The 18801-nt window shown below is 47.2% G+C and overlaps 5 protein-coding genes across 5 annotated transcripts; 3 read left to right on the top strand and 2 right to left on the bottom strand.

Moving 5' to 3' along the window:
* Nucleotides 1–409: 409 nt before the first annotated feature.
* Nucleotides 410–2841, top strand: DEU56DRAFT_919681 (uncharacterized protein; the record flags this gene model as incomplete). Its single annotated transcript, XM_041358311.1, has 11 exons — nucleotides 410–490; nucleotides 539–547; nucleotides 605–685; nucleotides 741–749; nucleotides 805–990; nucleotides 1045–1687; nucleotides 1746–1807; nucleotides 1862–2008; nucleotides 2065–2100; nucleotides 2319–2563; nucleotides 2616–2841. 11 exons carry the CDS (start codon nucleotides 410–412, stop codon nucleotides 2839–2841), a joined length of 1725 nt encoding a protein of 574 aa, XP_041201352.1.
* Nucleotides 2842–3396: 555 nt separating this feature from the next.
* Nucleotides 3397–6302, top strand: DEU56DRAFT_919680 (uncharacterized protein; the record flags this gene model as incomplete). The annotated part of the gene is made up of 13 exons (XM_041358310.1): nucleotides 3397–3459; nucleotides 3507–3533; nucleotides 3582–3683; nucleotides 4274–4350; nucleotides 4405–4458; nucleotides 4509–4581; nucleotides 4935–4960; nucleotides 5009–5097; nucleotides 5151–5361; nucleotides 5408–5732; nucleotides 5794–5964; nucleotides 6018–6091; nucleotides 6143–6302. The coding sequence occupies 13 exons, from the start codon at nucleotides 3397–3399 to the stop codon at nucleotides 6300–6302; spliced, it is 1452 nt and encodes a 483-aa protein (XP_041201351.1).
* Nucleotides 6303–6972: 670 nt separating this feature from the next.
* DEU56DRAFT_919679 (uncharacterized protein) lies at nucleotides 6973–7701 on the top strand (the record flags this gene model as incomplete). The annotated part of the gene is made up of 3 exons (XM_041358309.1): nucleotides 6973–7101; nucleotides 7152–7211; nucleotides 7261–7701. The coding sequence occupies 3 exons, from the start codon at nucleotides 6973–6975 to the stop codon at nucleotides 7699–7701; spliced, it is 630 nt and encodes a 209-aa protein (XP_041201350.1).
* Nucleotides 7702–8815: 1114 nt separating this feature from the next.
* On the bottom strand, nucleotides 8816–12045 carry DEU56DRAFT_874332 (uncharacterized protein; the record flags this gene model as incomplete). The annotated part of the gene is made up of 10 exons (XM_041355944.1): nucleotides 8816–9592; nucleotides 9633–9714; nucleotides 9844–9982; nucleotides 10036–10221; nucleotides 10277–10671; nucleotides 10720–10868; nucleotides 10921–11086; nucleotides 11134–11327; nucleotides 11380–11748; nucleotides 11800–12045. The coding sequence occupies 10 exons, from the start codon at nucleotides 12043–12045 to the stop codon at nucleotides 8816–8818; spliced, it is 2703 nt and encodes a 900-aa protein (XP_041201349.1).
* Nucleotides 12046–14381: 2336 nt separating this feature from the next.
* On the bottom strand, nucleotides 14382–14945 carry DEU56DRAFT_703787 (tetrahydrofolate dehydrogenase/cyclohydrolase; the record flags this gene model as incomplete). Its single annotated transcript, XM_041347355.1, has 2 exons — nucleotides 14382–14604; nucleotides 14650–14945. Coding segments are annotated over 2 exons (519 nt in total), but the record flags the coding sequence as incomplete, so codon positions are not given.
* Nucleotides 14946–18801: the final 3856 nt, after the last annotated feature.

Here is an 18801-nt window from a genome sequence, read left to right as displayed (position 1 = left end):
AGGAGCCGTGCTTTTTGGGGCCAGAAAGGAATGCGAGCACGGAATCGATTATCGAGGCGCTAGATGAGATGTTCATGGACTGCACCCTCGATTTTGATTACGAAAATTAATGTTACATCACAGCAACTGACGCCAGTCGATGGGCGCGATTTGAATTCCTCGTCGGCCTTAATGTGAAGTAGTATGTGTTACATTACTCGATGGCACAATTTTCATTACTCATGACTGTCCATCACGTCTGCCCACCATTCCTGCCCACCGCCTCGCCCACCGCCCCTGCCTACCATGCATTCTTAGCTATTCGCTTGTGACCATCTTTGATTTCCGGCCATTGATAATGCATGGCCAGTCTTTATAATACATGGTTGGTCTTCGTTTGTTGCCAATTCGCTTGCCTGCTACCCTAATCATGGACAGTGTTCCGTCAATGTCTAATGTGTGGCTATACATGCCACAACGGAATTCCGTTCTTCGCCTCATACAACTCACTGTAAGTAAGCTCTATACTACAAATCATCCGCTGAATCTTTCCCTCTAGAACGAAGTGGTTCGTCGCCGTCCATCAGCGCTGCAGCCGTTGTTTCCTTTTAACCTGCGATTTTAGCATCCGTTTGTCACTTTTACGGGGGCAGAATTCGTTCTCATCGGATACTTGGCCGACTACACTCACATCTACCCCATCTATGTGAGTTTGTCTCCTCAAATCAAATAATTCTCTCATCGTATTGATTCGTTCGTAGTGTGACAAAGTATTCGAGAATGATCAGCCTTGGATTCATGTACTTCAACAGGTTGGAACGCTAGTTGTCCCCGGCGGGGGGATATGCACCATATCCACAATTTATTCGCGACAACGGTGAGAGCTTCGCCTCCCCAGACAGTTCGCTTATTCAATTGCGAAATCAGTTGGAGAGCGGTGCCTACGTTCGATCAATCAATTCTACCTGTTGCAGACCAGGTGTCAGAGGCTTAGCGCTTCCTTCGTGGTTGGTGAGTTTTGTTATTTAGTTGTAATCATACATGTCTTCATCGTCACATTGATAGCTTCCAGAGTTGAACGCATCGGTACAATTCCATCATGCTCCGTTTCCATTCGGATATCCACCTCCCGAGCATCTCGTTGTCCCTGATTCGTGTGCTGTGGAGACAGCCTCCTTTAGCGCATCTATGCCATTTTCATCGGGACATCCACCCCTCAAGCACTTCGGTCTCGCTGATCCGGTCCTTCAACATGCTGCTGAAATGCCTGTCATTGGCACGTCTGCGCCATGTTTGGATTACACTGATCTTGCATACAGTGACTTCAACTTCTACGACCACTCCACTGGCTATTCTGCAAGCGCCGTTGACGAGTATCTCATTCCAGAGGACACAAATGAAACACAACTCGAGCTAGCCTTCGGTGAGCAGCAACACACCATGTATCCCAGCCTGGAATGGAGAGACTCCACCAATACCGGCGTGGACAAGAACAACCGCTCACAAATACTTCGTTACATGAGGAGGACGCCCTGGAATCGAATAATCACGCTAACAAGGTGCTTGCTCATAGGCGGGTTGTGGACCGGAGCTTCCGGAAACCCATTTCGGATTTCTGCGACAAGCATGCGACGTCTGATAACGATTTGTTTTCTCACTAGTTTAAACATGACTCACAAGACCTACGAGGACATGGAGTCCCACCCAGGTCGGTGTCTTGCATTTTGGGTGTTTCGTTATGTGTCGCTATCTTACAGTTTGATCAGTGATCGCGAGGATTTCAGAGACCGAAACCGTGTCTGCTGGATGGCCTGTGCTTCGCTTAAGTGTATGTTTTCCCTTGTCCTTGCTTTCGCTTCCTCCTAGGAACTAATTTGAGCAGCTGGTTAAGTCGTTCTCCAGTGCCAAATCGGACCTAGGAAAAATCCTGAAAGGTGCGATGTCAGCGCACCCCGACTTTGCCGGTACCAAGACGATCGAGAAGGCTATCTCCTTCGTTCTGGCTCTTAACTCGGGCCAATCCTCTCAGGTAAGAGACTGCAGACCAACTAGCATAATTTGACCTCAAGCGTTTTTGTTTTCCAGATCCAGCAAGCAATTTCGGACCTCATAAGTCACCAGGTATTTCGAGAAATTCTGTGGGGGTCCCTTTTGTACCCTGTCGACGGGTTATCGGATGGAAATTCCAATGGAAGAATCGGCGACCTTTTTCCAGAAGAGGTTCTGTCAAGGTTCAATTGTTTAGCCCAACACCTGGCTGGAAATTTAATGACTTTCGCAAGTCTTTCTTCCCCTTACCCTTTTGTATCGAACTAACGAAATTTGCATCAATATGTCAGGTTTACCATATTCTACTTCTCATGGTGAAGGATGAATTAAAGAAGAGGAAGATCATGAGCGAAGCCGAGGTCGGAAACGAAGCTGAGGCCGAGGTCGAGGTGAACATCGATATCGACGCCAGCGCTAATATCCTGGAACCAGCGCCGATGAATGCCATTATCATGGCGGCTCTAGACCATATGTACGAGCACCCACACATGTATCCAACGTTCTCGGAGGCCGTGAGGAGTCTCCCCTTCATAACGTAAATTTCATATGTGCACTGTTTTACCTAGCTCATCATGATCTACATTTAGGAGTTCTAATGTTCTTCAGATCGCTGCAAAGTCGCGACTTGCGAAAAGCACTATCTCTGACACTACTGGTGACAGGCGAATGGTCCTGGAAGACGTTCGGCCTATCGTTGTTCAGCCAATCCCCTCTGATCAGTTTGGCGCGCTTCCCAATAGCAACGGCTTTAGTTCCCCGAAGTCTCTGAGAGTCGCGTGGGACTTGCCCATGTCATCATTCTCGCGCAAGTAAATAGGACGTACGGCGCCGCTTTTTTCGTATGCCATCTTGTACTAAATCCATGTATAACAATCTTTGGAGCTGTCCTGTATGCCCAGAAAGCCGTAATCCCATGCATTTTGGCTCGTCTTCTGGAAACAAGTTTAAACGTTTATTGGCCGACTATGAAGCTTGAAGAGCACACATCGCACAGAGCTCGAAATTGGCAGCGCAGTCAAACACTGCATGGTATTGAGATACGATCACAAGAGGTTCAAATTCGCATCATGCCATGGGTGAGTGCGCTCCAGCACTTAAACAATATTTATTTAGCTAACTACGTCACTGATCGGCGGAACAGTACGGCCCAAAGTACGGCTGGCTGGTATTCCCGTCCGGCAAACCTCGGCAAACAGTCAGATACATTCGGAGTTAGAAATTAACCTGGGCAGAATTGAAGTTCCGCTTATAGACAATTGATCACCCGCCTTACCCACGCCAATACACGACAACTACCATTTGCATTACTTACGGCAAATAGCCCCTGTCGAACCGTCAAACCCCGCATCGTAACATATCATAACACAGATGTCCCGCACAAACCACGCGGCCTGTAGAGGATCGCTGCCACTGAAAGGCAGGAAAGTTTTGGTAAGTAACGACTGTAATCAGCGACAGTAACTAACGATTTCTATCAGACGCAAGTTGATCTGTGGTTCGATTCGGTGAGTCTGTCAGGAACTTCTCACCGATGGCTTACCCGAGATATACAGCGTCCCGTTCAATCGGTCGCCGTCCCGCCCACGCGCCGTCCGGTCGTGACGTTAAAGATAACGTTCATCCATGCTGTGAATAAAGCGAGAGCAATGCTTCGGGTACGTCACGCGAATTTCATTAGCACAACCATGATTCACACACGCCATCTATGTACATAGCTATAATGATTCGGACTCGGGGATGATTGTCACGCCTTAGGCGTTTACGCATATAGCAGGGCCTGACACATCCCATATATCCATCATCCATCATGAGATATCCAGCTTGTAGCATAGATCTTCAAATCCCCCCACATTTCAGCGCTACAACAATTGTACAGTAATTTAGCACATATCAGATTCCGCGCAAGATCACAATCGGTCTGATTTTTCCATAGGCCTGCATACATACTAGCACAGTACCATAATGATCTTGCTATATGTCACCTACTATATCCTATATCCCTCATGATCACTCCAACTGCCTTCGCTAATTATATCCATGGACCCTGGTTTCAGGGTTGTTCCGAGCGGAGGTATTATGATCAGAATCGTGCGTGGCGTGAAATATAAAAATATCAATACCTCACTATCATCGTGTGAATGTTGAACGAACGATGGCCACGACGGTGACGGTACGTACTTTGTTCAACCGCGAGCTCTAAAGCTATTTGTCTAGCGAGACCCCAGCTAAAAGAATTGTTTGATAGATGTCGCAGCTGCTCGATTGCAGTATTCCTATCTGGCCTACACAACTCGGGCGGTACACCGAAATGGCACGGTCACCGTGAGTGTCGTCAATATTACAGGACGAACACGGAGTACTCACACAATGACATAGGGATTCTCTACAGCGCAACTATGACATCGACGTGATGCAGATCGAATTGCCTCAGTTGGTAACCTTTGTTACTGACGATGTTGATCTAACCGCGGCATCAACAGGTCCGAGATGCGCGGGGGTTGGACCGAGCTGGTTCACCCGTCAGGAGCCGTATACAACTACAATGCGGGAATGGTGAGTGCGGGCTAGTATTTGAATTTACACGCTCACTTTGTTCTAATAAAGAAAACATTCGCCGAAATGAACTTGAGGACTTGTTCAGAGAACGGCTCCGGCGGCTTGAGTCTGGGTCAGAGCGTCAAGAGCCAAGCTAAAACGGAAAGGGATATTTGCTAGTCGTGGAGCCGATCGTAGTGCAAGCAGAAGTAAGTCTATCGTTACTATTACGTCGTCCCAGAAAAATCATATCATTACCTGGGGGGAGCCAGTGAATGGCTACCTTCTTTTCCAGGAATCTATGGCATCGCACTGGACTCATAAAAGTACGTCCCTTTTTTGTCCATTGATTTCTTAGACTTGATGTACAGGGACTCGAACTGGAGGCTCAATTTTGGTAAGCGATTGTTATACTGACACGGAACGTTCTTACTGATTGAAGTAGGAAACATGCCGAATATTTTCCTCACGAAATCACAATACCCCTCTCCGAAGTAAGAGCTTTGCGAATTCAGCTGAACTGGTATCGCGTAGGTGAGTTATTTAGCGTTATAGAGCCCGATCGAAAGTACCTCAACAACAAACAGAAGCATTGGCCATTGAACAGTCAACAGCGGCTTCAATATTCTGGACTCTGGACCAGATGAAGGAAATGACCGATGAGCTGATCATTGCTGGCACGTACCTTTATCTTCACCGTTCAACCCACATTAATATTATCAAATTGATGACTGACACAGAGGAACTTGCAGAACCTGATGGGACCATGAAGGGACCAGGTGTTGCAATATGTGGTGCGTGAGCTTTAAGGTAGCTGGCAATCAGAAAACTTATCTTTCGCGAGGCAAAATATTGCATATGCTCCGTACGATCCCGTTTTCTCATACCATACGTCATTGAATCAAGCGATCAAAACAGGTCATCACGAATACCTGAACCATTATGGCCAACCCGAAGCTCGCCTGATACGAATGCACTCACTGGCCGAAAAACGCAGAGACCTCGAAGATTCTCCCTTGATCGCTGGCGCTGCAGCCGCCATGCTTTGGATTCCATTGATGATGCTTAGACGCCTTAAAACGATTTACGTTGATGGTCTCGTGAATGTGGTGGACATAAGGAGTTTTACTGACAATTTCAGTGCCCAGGCTAAAGCTCAAACCACCGTGGTAAGTGCTCTGTCGCGGACCTAAATGAACATGCTTACTATGACTTCGTCTGCTCTGACAGGCAAGTGTCATCATGGCCGTCAACGCCAGCATCCTTGCTGTCCCAGGTTTGGGCACGCAACTTACCACGAAAACGATGTGCTCTATCTCCTTCGTTCTCAGTTTCTACTGTATTATCGGGTGCGCAATAGCACAACACTTTGGTCACAGGTTAAGATCCCTTGACTTTGCGGTTCGAACGATTTCATTTTCCGTAACACGGGCCTGACGTTATCAACTTGACAGGTGTATTATCTACAGGAGAAGATGGCCAGTCTTGCTATCATCGCAAGTATACCGAGTTTTTTGTACCTGACGAGGTAATTAAAACTTGGATCAAAATGTCTCATTACTCACGGGGACCACTGCAGTTTGGGATTTTCCATCCTCGGATTTCTGGCAGGTGTATTTACTGCTGAATTCGGACTATCTTTGTCTGCAAGGATTGGATGCGTGCTGGCGCTCGTTGTTGGAGCGGGCCTCATACTTCCGTTGACGATAGCCAGTTTCGGTCCTGGCCTGATTCGGTGACGAGGAACGACTCCTGTATTGGAGCAACGCATTAATGGCTAACGGACCGCGAACGATGCATATTAGCCTTCTGTACGTCGTAGGGAGATTCTAGCTGTTCCTTCATCATATCTTAGCGTTTCATATTCATTCTAAAAACTTCGTTGCTTCTCAGTGCTTCTCCCGTGTGACAACGAGTCACGATTGGTGATCTCGACTTAGTATCATAGACAGTAAATAAATCGGAGTTTGAAAGACTTGCCAGTGGATGTTGAGTTCGAGTTCTCGACGCAGCGACCATCGACAACACCCTTTCTTCCCGCCATCAATCACAGAAACATCCTTCTTGGTGCTGCACTACGATCAACCCGAACATTGACCTATCAGCGCCCCGGACCCCAATCAATAAAAATATCTTATTGATTCCACCAGTTATGCGTTCTATGTGGGTTCCCTCGCTCGAGAAGAGGTTATCAAAGGTGAGTGATGCTTGAACGAGCGAGCTGACTTATCATCGCGCCACATCTGATTGGGCAGGTCGCTACCCACCCCCATGGATGCTGGGTTCTGCAGCGTTGCATTGACCATGCTTCGGACCACCAGCGCATCCAGCTTGTGAGCGATATCACTTATAATGCGTTGGCGCTCGTTCAAAAAGTGAGCATTTTTTTAAATCTTGATGGACGTTTTCATGCCGACTGGGACTGGTGCATCTTGTGTGGCCGAACACAGTACCAGGAAAATTTCGATTGAAGAGCTACTCAACCGCTCCCGCTTGGAGAAACTACTTCGCGACTCGTATGGCAACTATTGTGTGCAGGTACCATTTTTCTTTTGTGCATTTGTCGCTTGGGCTGGACATTCTTGTAGACCGCGCTAGACTATGCCGATCCTGCGCAGCGTATGCTCCTCCTCAAAAGCATTCGCCCAGTCCTTCCCTTAATCCGCAACACTCCTTACGATCCAAACCGTGTTGCAGCGGGAACAGGCCAACGTCGAGAACTTCAGCTATCATGCCCCTTATGGCATGATGCTCATGGGCAACTCTGGCCATTACGGTGGCAACCCCGGTTATCATGGTCACGGTCACCACAATGCAGGGGCCCGGTACATCCCCCAGGGAATGCACCCTACCAGTGTTGCTGATGTCTATGCCCAGGGAGGCTTGTATGGTATCCAAGCGCAAGGCTCCTACGGCCATTCTCGCCTCGGTCCCCAAATGCACGGTGTTCAGGCGCGTTCGATCGACGGATATGTCTTGCAAGGCACCTCTCCTCATAGCACGAGCCTGACACCCCCTCATACCCAAGCCACTGGCTATACGGGCGTTGCTGGATATGCTAACGTGAGCCCTTTTGGCACGGTCGGTGTTGCCGGGTCATTGAATGATCCTTATCAGAGCTACGCCTATGGCATGTAGAACGGGGTACATTGTATGCCGATTTGGACGTTTCTGCTCTTTCGTTCCTTGCGCACCCGCGCAGTTGCTTTTCAACGGTTTTAATGTATATTTTATGTACTTGTGTTCGACACTCATACCTCGATGGTTTTAATGTATATTCTATGTCCTTGTGTTCAACGCTCGATACCTCACAAGCATGTCGCTCGGCTGCAGATCTCATCTTCCGGGAGATTTTTTTCAATCATGAGCAAGGGCTGACTTCTATCATACCGCGGCGCTTTTTTTTCTTAGGTGAAAAATTCGCTTTTGTAAGTCTTGTTTTCACTGGCCCAGGTTCAAACGTTCAGTACAACGTAAATTTTGCGAGGATATTGTGAGGATATTGCAAAGCATTTGCATAGACACTCCACAACGGTGAGGGATGACGATAATGCATAACTATTATAAGGATACTGTAGCTCTCGTCTGCCGACTGCATCTGATTACAAACAGCCACCACGAAGTCAAGCTCGTACAGCGGGTGACCATCATTTTGCAGAGATGCGGGTCTTCCTTCAAGTGTTTATCTGCTGACTGTCACAGTTGCGAGACCTACGATGCTTCATCAGAATTGAAGTCCTCTTGCAATGTATTGTTGTTTGACGTTATAATGCTGATGTTTTTACAATACTCTGTCTTTGGATATAATCTGCGCATTTTTTATTTGATTTTGGCATAAATATCTATTTAAAGCATCTCCAGCCCGATTCCGTGATGCTATTGCCCTGCTTCCAGTTTCCTAAAAGCAGATATATGGAAATGGTGATCTTGAATCCTATGAATAACTGCTTGATCACAATATCCTGTAGGGGTAATGCATTAAGTCTGGTAGTTACCAGACATAAGTATTGCATTAATGATGCTAGTTAGCCTGTTCGTAATGCATTAAACTAGGCTAACTATCAGACAGAGCCGCCTCCCTATACATATAATTCTCCAGCTACTAGCAGCCTCCCTATACGTATAATTCTCCGGCTACTGAATATTTTTGTTCTCCGGCAAATGAAACTTATCCTCCGGCAACCAAAACTCAATCAGAAGGTCTTTCATTGCGACGAAGCACTAGGCACAATAGAACATCATTAATGTTACACTACAGATCAGGCAGCATGAGGTCGGGGAATTCCGTGAAGTCATCTGGTGGGGGTACAGCGCCTGATAGGGGAAGGTAAGTGGCCCACAGCAGTCTAAAGCGCACTGCGAGCTGACGTCGAATGTCTGCCTGTTTGTTGGCATATGATACCAAGCCCTCGTGTTCCGCTGTCGTCACACAGTCGTGTTGGTCCCACTGCTCGTCCCACCAATTCACCTGCCAATCTAAAAACTGCAAGACCCTTCGCATCTCTTCACGTAACAGCTGTACCTCCTCCGCCCAGCGCATTGCTCTTGCTTGGGACTTGCACCATTCCACGCGAACACCATCCACGTCACCTCCATCATCAGCAGTATCCACCCCCGCCATCATCCAGATCCATGTGAGCCGACGGCGACCTTCAGTCTCTCTGCCAAACGGGTCCACTAACGGCTTCACATCTTCGTCCTTTAGGTCTTGCAGCCGTCCCTGCCATCTCTCCTTCTTCAGCAAAGGCGCCAATATGTTCAGTGCCTCCCAGGCGACCCTATATCTCCACGTACATGCCACCTGCCATGCGTGCACACGAGCAAGTGCATTCTGAGCACGGGTGTTAGAACCTTGACCACGGACCCATTCGCGTTTGAAGGTGAGCATAGAGCAGTGCACACAAAGGCATTGTCGAAGCTCCTCGAGTGAATCATGGGCCTGGGCATACCGCAAGTCCCATCCGTGATCACGAAGTGGGGAATTACACGGTTTGCTTTTCAGATTAGATGGTAGCCACAGGCTGATATCCTCCGCGTTATCGGATGGTTGATGATGGGCGGGGAACGACGGTAGAAGTGAGAATCTGTACCGCAGGCATATACAGGACCTGCGCACTTCTCCACATTTCGATCTTACGACGCAGTACGTTTCTCATTCACGCAAGCGTGCCCTTCTGGATATCGGAAACATGGAGACCCATCCCTTCAAATGTTCTTCTCACACGACGTCTGTCTGGGGTGTTAGTTGCCTCCGTCTGGTGTCTAGGTACAGCTACTTACTGTTCCTCCTCGAGATCTAATCCTGATGCGATCAGAACGCTCGGGGAGATGTCGGGATGCAGGGATAGGTCAATCCCATGAGCAAGTTCTTGTGCCTCCATCTCTGCAAGTTTCAGACGGGCCGCAGCTTGGGTAATTTCTGCATAATGGATAGTTCAGTAGATATGCGTTGAAGGCCAAGACAAAACTCACGAATTGACTTGTGCTCGAGGGGGTTTGTAAAACACGTATCATTGGGATTTTCCTCCCATTTCTCCATTTCAACCGTCCACGCTGACCTATGGTCAGAGGAAATTGCAGCATCGAACTCCCGGAATGCAGCCTCGTGATCGGCCGTTTCCGTTACCGCCTCCTGCATTTTGTGAGCGAGAGATGTGCCTGATCCCACAATGATTAATCAAACACGAATAATGAGTCAGAATAAATCACATACCTAAGCTGATGACTTTTTTCCAGTTCCAGTCCCTGAAATGATCATCGAGTGTGTCCCTACGACAGCCTGGTCCCATTGCCTTAGTACTTGATGCAACTGGATTAATATTAGACCAGCCCCGTTCAGGTGCCTCCCCGTCTGTGCGACCCACAAAGCGTGTGAAATTGAAAGAGAAGACGGTTTGACATTTGTTGATGTGCGCTGGGAGATGGAACTTCGGGACGAAGAAGCGGATACAAACATCCAAGTAGGATATGTGGTGCGAGTCAGGTAGTGACTTCATGCGACTCCATAGATTCTTGTGCCATTGACAAGCGATGTCGTAGGACACATTCAGAGCATCGAGACATTTGTCGCGGAGGGTGGAGAAGAAAAGATAGTCCATATTAACATACCTGTAAATTCAATTAGTCAGAGCAGCTTCTCAAGTACGACACACATACTTTTCTCCTTTTTGTAGGTCCCCCACACCATTTGGGCACTTAAAATTGTGTCGTGCACAGTCGACTGTCCCTACTCCAGTAGCCGCAAGACCCTGCAATTGCTTCGTCTCGGCCATATTAACAGTGTTGTGATTTGAACAAGAACTTTTCTGTGAAAGTGCTTTCAGCGACGTGTTATGGAAGATCAAACTGTGTCCATACCTCCTGCGTCTCGGACAATTGCTCCTTGAGGTGGGCTTTGAACTTCTTCTCTTCTACGAAGTATGACCACCCCATCGAGAGGCTTGGGTCTGCTTCATCGCTGGAAATTGCTCGTCGTTTCAAGTGGAAATTGGCATCAATAGCTATAAATAACGAATACAGCCATCTGAGCGTGATTAGCACCTAGTTTGATTCAAACATGACGAGGCTTACTGTTTGGCTTTCGGTGCTTCTTTCCAGTCAGAGGGCAGGTTCTTGCCAGGTTGTGGGCAAGCTCGACAGAGCACAGCGCATTCACCCTCTTTGGTACCACGCACACCAGCTGGATCATGGCCACGACCAAACCATTTCAACATCTTGAGGTGCCGCCACTCGCGAACCATACACATGAAGGGTTCATAGCGATCCTGAACCGGAGGCACTTTAGTTCATGCAAGTTCAGCCTAGGAAATCACGTACATTCTTAACCACACCAGTGTTGTCAGATATACGAACCAGCGAGTGATAAAATTCATACGCGGAGGATTTGGACTCAAAAGAGAGAATCTGATAGTGCTGCAAGAGCCGGAAGGTTGCCGCAGACCTTGGATCTATAGACATTGAGGGGAACCAGCCCATGCGCAAGAGCTGCTTGGTATGCGTCTGAGATCTTTCACAGCCACAAAAGTCAACTGACACCTCGTGTATTCCATTGGTGTCAATTAGTACGAAGCTGCTGTTATATACCTTGTGAGGCAGAATACACTTTTCACCAATTGCGTGCCCCAACTGGATCATCAGACCAAGGTTCTTGAGTGAAGTAGCCCGGAAAAATGAGCCTGTCCACTCCTAAAGTAAATTAGATGCTAACTCAACCACTCAAAATGAATGCAAACAGACCTTGATGCGGTGAGTGGGGCTCCACAAATGGTTGACGACAACGCAGTTCTGACAATATAGCTGCATGTCACAACAGTCGTCACATCGGAACTGAGCAGGAGCAGAGATGTTGCATTGGCAGCAAGTATCCGAGGTGTAGTCACCTCGGCCGTCCATCCGAATGAGTTCGGTCAGATAGTAGTCACGATCATCTAGCCACACAAGAAGGGGATTTTTACACTTAGAATGTACAGCGCCATCGGTCATGGCCACGTCATCTATATGCCCAAAATCTGTGTCATCCCCGACGAAATTATCATTGAAGTCTTGACAACTTGAGGATGCTTCAGATTCCAGTTGAAGTGGGACGCCTGATAGTGGTGCACCTATAATATGCCGGCACGAAGCCTTCATACCACCTTCACGGCGTGATGAGAAAGTGACTGAGGTGTATACAGGAGGTGTACTGGACTGCGAAGTGTATGAGTTCAAATGTGGGCGTTTGCGGTGGCTATTGGCCTGCTTGAATGTTGTTCCAAGGTCCCTGACCTGGATTACTTGATGAGATGTTGGCATTGCCATCTGTGCTGATCGCGTCACTGGAAAGCAATGAACGTTGGACGTTGAACTCCTGTGCTCACAATCAACATGATTCTCAATGGCCCAGTCAACAAACAAATGGGCAAACAAACTGTTACAATGGAAGCAACTCAAGTGACTACAGTACACGTGCCATACCATATGTAAACTGTATGCCATCAGAACTGCCAGGACGTCACGGTCTCAACCTCTCCCTGCTCAATGGCCTTCCTAACCTTTTTCTCACCCAGGGCAATAGAATCTACTTCCTAATACTGTGCATCTTTTACGCCCAAGACAGCATTCAATGCGGTCTCCCTAGTGCAGAGATAAATACACGAACATCTAATGCAACAAATTAGTACTCACCAGTTGGAAAAGACGCCGATTAAATGGCCACGAGTGACACAGAAGAAAGGCGGGCCCTCAGTGGGGCGCTTGCTACTAGCTGGGATATTGTAGTACACCTCCAAGTACTGATGGAGGTAGCACTCATCGGCCATTGCATTAGCAGCTGCCGCAAAGTCAGCACTGTCTTGGGGGATTACAAAAATGTCAGGTTTTGACGCGGTGTCATGCATGGTATGCAGTTCATACCATGACATGTGTGCTATACAAAAGATAAGGAAGGTATAATGAACTGTACTCTACCATATCACCAAGTGATTCTATCATTTTTCATTGATTCATCAGTCTGTTTTCTGAAGCCTCGTTTCTCATGTTTCATTTCTCATATCATACACGGGGATTTCTATGTATTTCTATTTTGTTCTGTGACCTTCCATTTCTTTCTATTTTTCTTGGCTTATTCATCAGACTTTCTCACTAGCTGACTGATCATGTTTGTAATCAGGTCATGTGACTGGGAAATAAGGTGATTTGTAAGGATTCAGTCTGACTCATCATGTTTTGTCATTGATTCGTCATGGTTTGTAAGACTTGCAACTGTATTTATAATCTTCTTAGTAACCAGGATGACTCAGCTCACCAAAAGGCTTGGTTTGTAAGCACAATCTTACCAATCCATGAGATGACTCATACCTTTGATTTATCATGCTTTGTAAGATAACACTGTATTTATAATGTACTTAGTAAACAAGCTGACTCAGCACACCAAATGGTATGGTTTGTAAGCACATTCTTACCAATCCATGTGATGAGTCATGCTTAGTAATCTGGCCTCCCAAAAGGTATAAAAGGAGCCCATTTTACACCTGTGAATATAGCTTCCCACTTTACACATAAGTGCAGGCCATTGGTGCCTAGAAGACATTGAAACTTCCCACTTTAAACCTATCCCACTATTTGGAGAGTGAGATTAAGGCAAGACATAGTCAAAGTGCAGGTGAAGTAAGATTTAAGACAAGCTTCCACTCTAAACCTATCCCACTATTTGGAGAGTGAGATTAAGGCAAGACATAGTGAGGGTGCAAGTATCATTTCAACAAAGTAACTTCTAGTTATACAATTAACTACATCACGAAATCGGGCTGGTGATGTTTTTCATAGATATTTTTGGCAAAACCGTACAAAGTATCCACAAATTGTATCCAAATACAAAGCAATACCTAAGTGCAAGCATTTCGACATCGAACGACAAGAAAATTGTAATTCCGATGAAGACATGCATGTCTCACAACTGTGGCACTTATAGATAAATCAATGAAGGAAGGCTAGCATCTCTCCTGAACAATGATCATCTGCTACCTGCGCTTGAATTTGTGATGGTCGCTTGCAGTTGGCAATCTAAAATTGCAACATCCTCGTCATGTGTGTGAGACATTACAATACCTCTATAACAATTGTGCATCACGGTCATTTGTTGCCTAAGCTTGAATTTGCGACGGTGATTTGCCAGTTGGCAATCTAGAATTGCAATATTCTCATCATATGTGTGGAAAGTTACAAAATCTGACAATCGTGCATCATGGGGATTCAAGGGCATCTGCTTTCGTGCGCTGGTGCGCTGCTCGGTTGCGATATGATATCTGATAATAGATGGAACTGACGATCTGTTCAATGTTCTTGGTGCGACTGTGGCATTGGGTGACAGTTGCATCGCGACTTCTCAGGAGTGCAGCCACGGGGTTTCCGACGATGTCGCTGCGACCGAGCACGACTGCGTTTGCACCAGCGATGGATATGCCAGTGTTCTCCAGCAAACGAATAACAGCTGCTGGAGTACATGGAATGAACAACGGGGAAGCAGCACGCAAAGACAAGTGACCGATGTTGTACGCATGGAAGCTGGATCTCTCAGAAAAAGTGATTTCCCACATGAAAACAACTTACCCATCGACATCTTTCTCGGGAGAAACTGCCTCAGTGACAGCGCGTGTATCGTCCGCATTGACATTGGGCCCAAGAGGGAGCTGAACAAGAACACCGCCAACAGCATCGTCATCTGAAAGCTTCTTAACGACCTGGATGATCTCTTCTGCCGTAGCCGTTTCTGGGAATGTGACGTGATTGAACTTGATGCTGACTTCCTCTGCAGCTTTAGCTTTCATACGGATGTAAGTGGTGGAATCGGGACGCTCTCCAGCTTGCACAACTACAAGCTGAGGCTGAAACTGAGGGTACTGGGCTCAGAACACCTTAATTTTCTGCACGACATCATCGCGGATCGATCTAGACCACGTGATTGATTAGGACAGGCTGGATGTGGATAACAAATGACTTACTGGGCTATGGTAGTGCCGTCGATGATCTAGGCGGTCATGATGGTAGAAACAAAGATGGATCTTGGACGATTTAGCGCACACCGACTCTTACGCCATTTCGGTATATTCCGTTCATGCTTGTTTTGAAATTGTGGTTTCGATGGTCACGTGACCGGCGGATCAATATCAATGTCAAAAGTTCACAACGCGAATCCCTAGCATGTAAACAAACAATAAAATTTCTGACCAACTGGCGGCCTGGCCTAAGTGTTACACATGGTGTTGTACAGGTTGACGACGACAATCAAATATACAAGTACAAGAATGGATAAGAGCTGTGAGATGTGAATTTCAAACTGCGGCTGCTTCAAGTTGAGGTTGGAAATAGGAAGCAGGGCAAGATACATCTGAAAATGACCTGTAAGATCTAAAGCCTGCATTGTTTGGTAGGACGTGTTGGTCAGTCTGAGTTGATGGACTAGTATTGATGTCCTTGATATCGCTCAAAACTTTCGCTCTCTTTTCCTTCCCAACCACGACACGTCGAGGAGTTTTCCTCTTTGGAGCAAAATCAAGTATGTTTGCGCTCCTGAACATAGACCGCAATGAGTAATAGCCAGTAGGACAGGGAGAACACTGACATGATGAAAGGTAGCTCCTGTATTGTTTTTATGAAGGGAGCAAACTCCGTCGGGTTTAGATACATTGCAGTAAGCGCGAACATGATGTCACTGTTCATGTTCACGTGCATCTTGAAGCCAGCAATCGCCGTCTTGCCACTGGATTCCACCATGAGAATGAGCATTGACTGATATAACTAAAGGCATTGTTATTGCACGAGAAAGGATGGAGGGAGATGGGCTCACCAATGTCGCGAGGTTACAGATGGTGTCCTGTGCCAAGCATCCAGATGCAGTGCGGACCTCCTCGACAAACAAGTCCGCTATCCTCCCGCTATCGTGTTCGCTGGTCAAATCATCAATCAGGACAAATAATGCTGCCCAGACCAGTTCTCTGAATGCCTGTTTCCCTATGAGTTCGGTGAGGACCTTTTGCAACTGAATGACGCAAGAATTGATTAAAAAATAACGCAATCCAAATCGTAAGTCTTCTGCTTACCTCGTGAATATCCTGGTTAAAGTGTCTAACAAATGCGGTGATCGTCTCTGCCCTATGATTTGGCGAATCGTCACAGAAGTCTGTGAGGTGCATCAAGGAGGCTTTTACAACCTTGCGCAGTTCAGCCTTTCCGTTATCGAAAGTTTGAAGCATCTGCTCAGATGGGTTAGGGGTAAGCGAGCAAGGGTAAGGACAAGGGAAGGCGCACAGTGGTGCGCATTGTTGGCCATCCGATACTGGGGCCGTTCTTCCAGGTCACTGATTAAACTATAAGTTCATGACTCGAAGATTAGAAATATAAGGTACCCACATGGCTGATCAAGAACCTCCGCATAGGTTTTCCCATCAATACGCAAAGCGGTAAGAAAACTGAGGGTAATGAGGCGGCGCATTTCCACGGCAGAGATCTTGAATGGATTTCCGTGGAGTCCGACCCACAGACTGCCCAAGAAGAGGGCCTTCGTGAGTTTCATGTGCTGCAACCAGGCTGTAGTCGGCATTTTACGGCTTATTTTTCTCTTGTCATTTTCCAGCAAGTTACCCCACAGATCGGTAGAGTCCCTCCAAGCTAGCTCTGGATAAATATTCAAACATGTATCGGCGGGGACTAAACTGCCGGTACAGGCATTGGACGGTTGGTTTAAATCATCTGGGACGGTTGGGTCACCATTGCCGCTAACGGAGACGGCAGAAGCTAGTGGCCAGCCAGTGTTGCCGAAATCAAAAAGGAATGAGAGGGACGCAGACTGCATATCATGTGATTGCAGGGATGCGAGCTCGATGTCCGTATTTTGAGAGGATGTTAACTGCATGTTTTCGGCTAGAGCGGTAGGCAGGATGGTGTCCAGTGGGTTTGTCACAAATCCGTCCATCAATGAGACCGCAGATGGTATACCGTACATAGGCACTGGAATCTCATGGATATTATAGTCGACGGGGGGCGGAAATCCATTGGGATATTGTGGTGGGTTGAATTGGATGGACGCATCCAACAGGTGGGGGAGCTGCCGAAGCACCGTTAGGCGAGAATAAGTTAGTATACGACAACAACATACAAACCACATAGGACATGGTACGCCTAGTTCATTCGACCTGCAGTGTCGGGTCTTCACAGCCCGGACAAAAGCACCACCAGCGGCATTCTACATCCGCCCTTTCAAAAACGAACTTTTTATGCTACAAATCCCTCACCGTTTCAAACAGCGGGAGAGTGTCTTGGATGCGACCCATCCCATCAAGAATAGCCAAGGTCCCAATGTTCTTGGTCACATTCAGCCAGGGCTTGGCCTCCTTGAGGGTTGCATCCACCTACAAAACATAAACATCAGCGTGAGTCGAAAGTCAAAGATGAGATCATACATATATGGGAGATACTTCATGGTAGTCGGCGATGTATCCAACTACCACATAAGACTGGCCCGAGAACCCTGTAAACGGGTGCTGAAGGCGAGAATTAGGCTGAGGCAATCACCAGCGAAAGACGGCAAACCTCCTCATGCTGGAGGGAAACGATTAACGATGGTCCAACATAAGTATTAGCTCCGAGTCACTTACTGGAAGTTGAAGTAGTCTGAGAACGTCTGAGCTCTCGGGAACGTACAGATACGCAGGATGCATGTCAATGAGGAGCTGAACTGACTTGATACCGTAAAACTATCGACATTGAGATCGGTTTGAATGTTGAGGACGGACAGTGCAAGCCTGTAAGACTGATGTCCGATTTAAATAAGTACAAACAAATACAATAGGATCGCTTACTGTAAGGAATAAGCATCGACCGCTGGCTAGAATTAGACAAGGGTTAGAGATGGCCAGCGCCTAACAAATGGCCTGGCCAGCCTGAGCCATAGCCTGGCCAGCCTGAGCCATAGCCTGGCCAGCACTTGATGAAGCGGCCACGAGACAGCGAGGAAATCGGTTTGCGCCCATCCGCGATAAATTGATGTAATGTAACTCTAGTTTTCATAATCGAAGATATGGTCAGCATACATTTCATCCAGGGCTTCTATAAGCGTCTCTGTACTCCCATTGTGCACCTGCTCAAAGGGTGTTGGTTCCTCCACACCAACGTGATCTTCGTCCTCCTCTTCCGCATCATCGGCAGTCGCATGTGGGCGGTGCGTGTGTTCCATTAGGCTTTCCAAATTTTCATCAGCGGGTGTTGAACTGACAGGTTGCAGTGCTGAGCTGCGACTTTCTAACACTCCCGCCCTATGAGAGTACAGATGCCCAACACTGAGGCCATAGTGATGCCGCATGAGTGAGTCACGATCAACGAAGCTTGTACAGCTATGATATCAGTAAAAACAGCTGTAAGGGATGGTGTGATTTTCACCTATTAATGTAATATTCATGCCAATCGCAATAATCTCCTGCGAGAGGTGAGATACTGGGGCCACTATTTGGATTGCGCTGGCCTCGAGAAAAGGCCGGAATAACATGACACGCCCTCAGAACGGCTGCCGGGTCCACAAAGCCAAAAGCGTTTGAATTGGCCAGGGGTAAGAAATGCATGCGCCCCAAAGTACGTGAGTTCCAAGAATGGTTGCTTAATGTTTCGTACCACCGAACAAAGAGAAAGTCCATTTGGAGGGATTCGTACACATTCCCGGTGCGAACCACTTGACGTGATGGATACCTAGAACTTTAGCGTAGCGGTAAT

This window comes from Suillus clintonianus (assembly GCF_016758775.1).
Source record: "Suillus clintonianus strain FC179 chromosome Unknown DEU56scaffold_176, whole genome shotgun sequence".
Lineage (NCBI taxonomy): Eukaryota > Fungi > Basidiomycota > Agaricomycetes > Boletales > Suillaceae > Suillus > Suillus clintonianus.
This window is presented reverse-complemented; position numbering and strand designations above follow the sequence as displayed.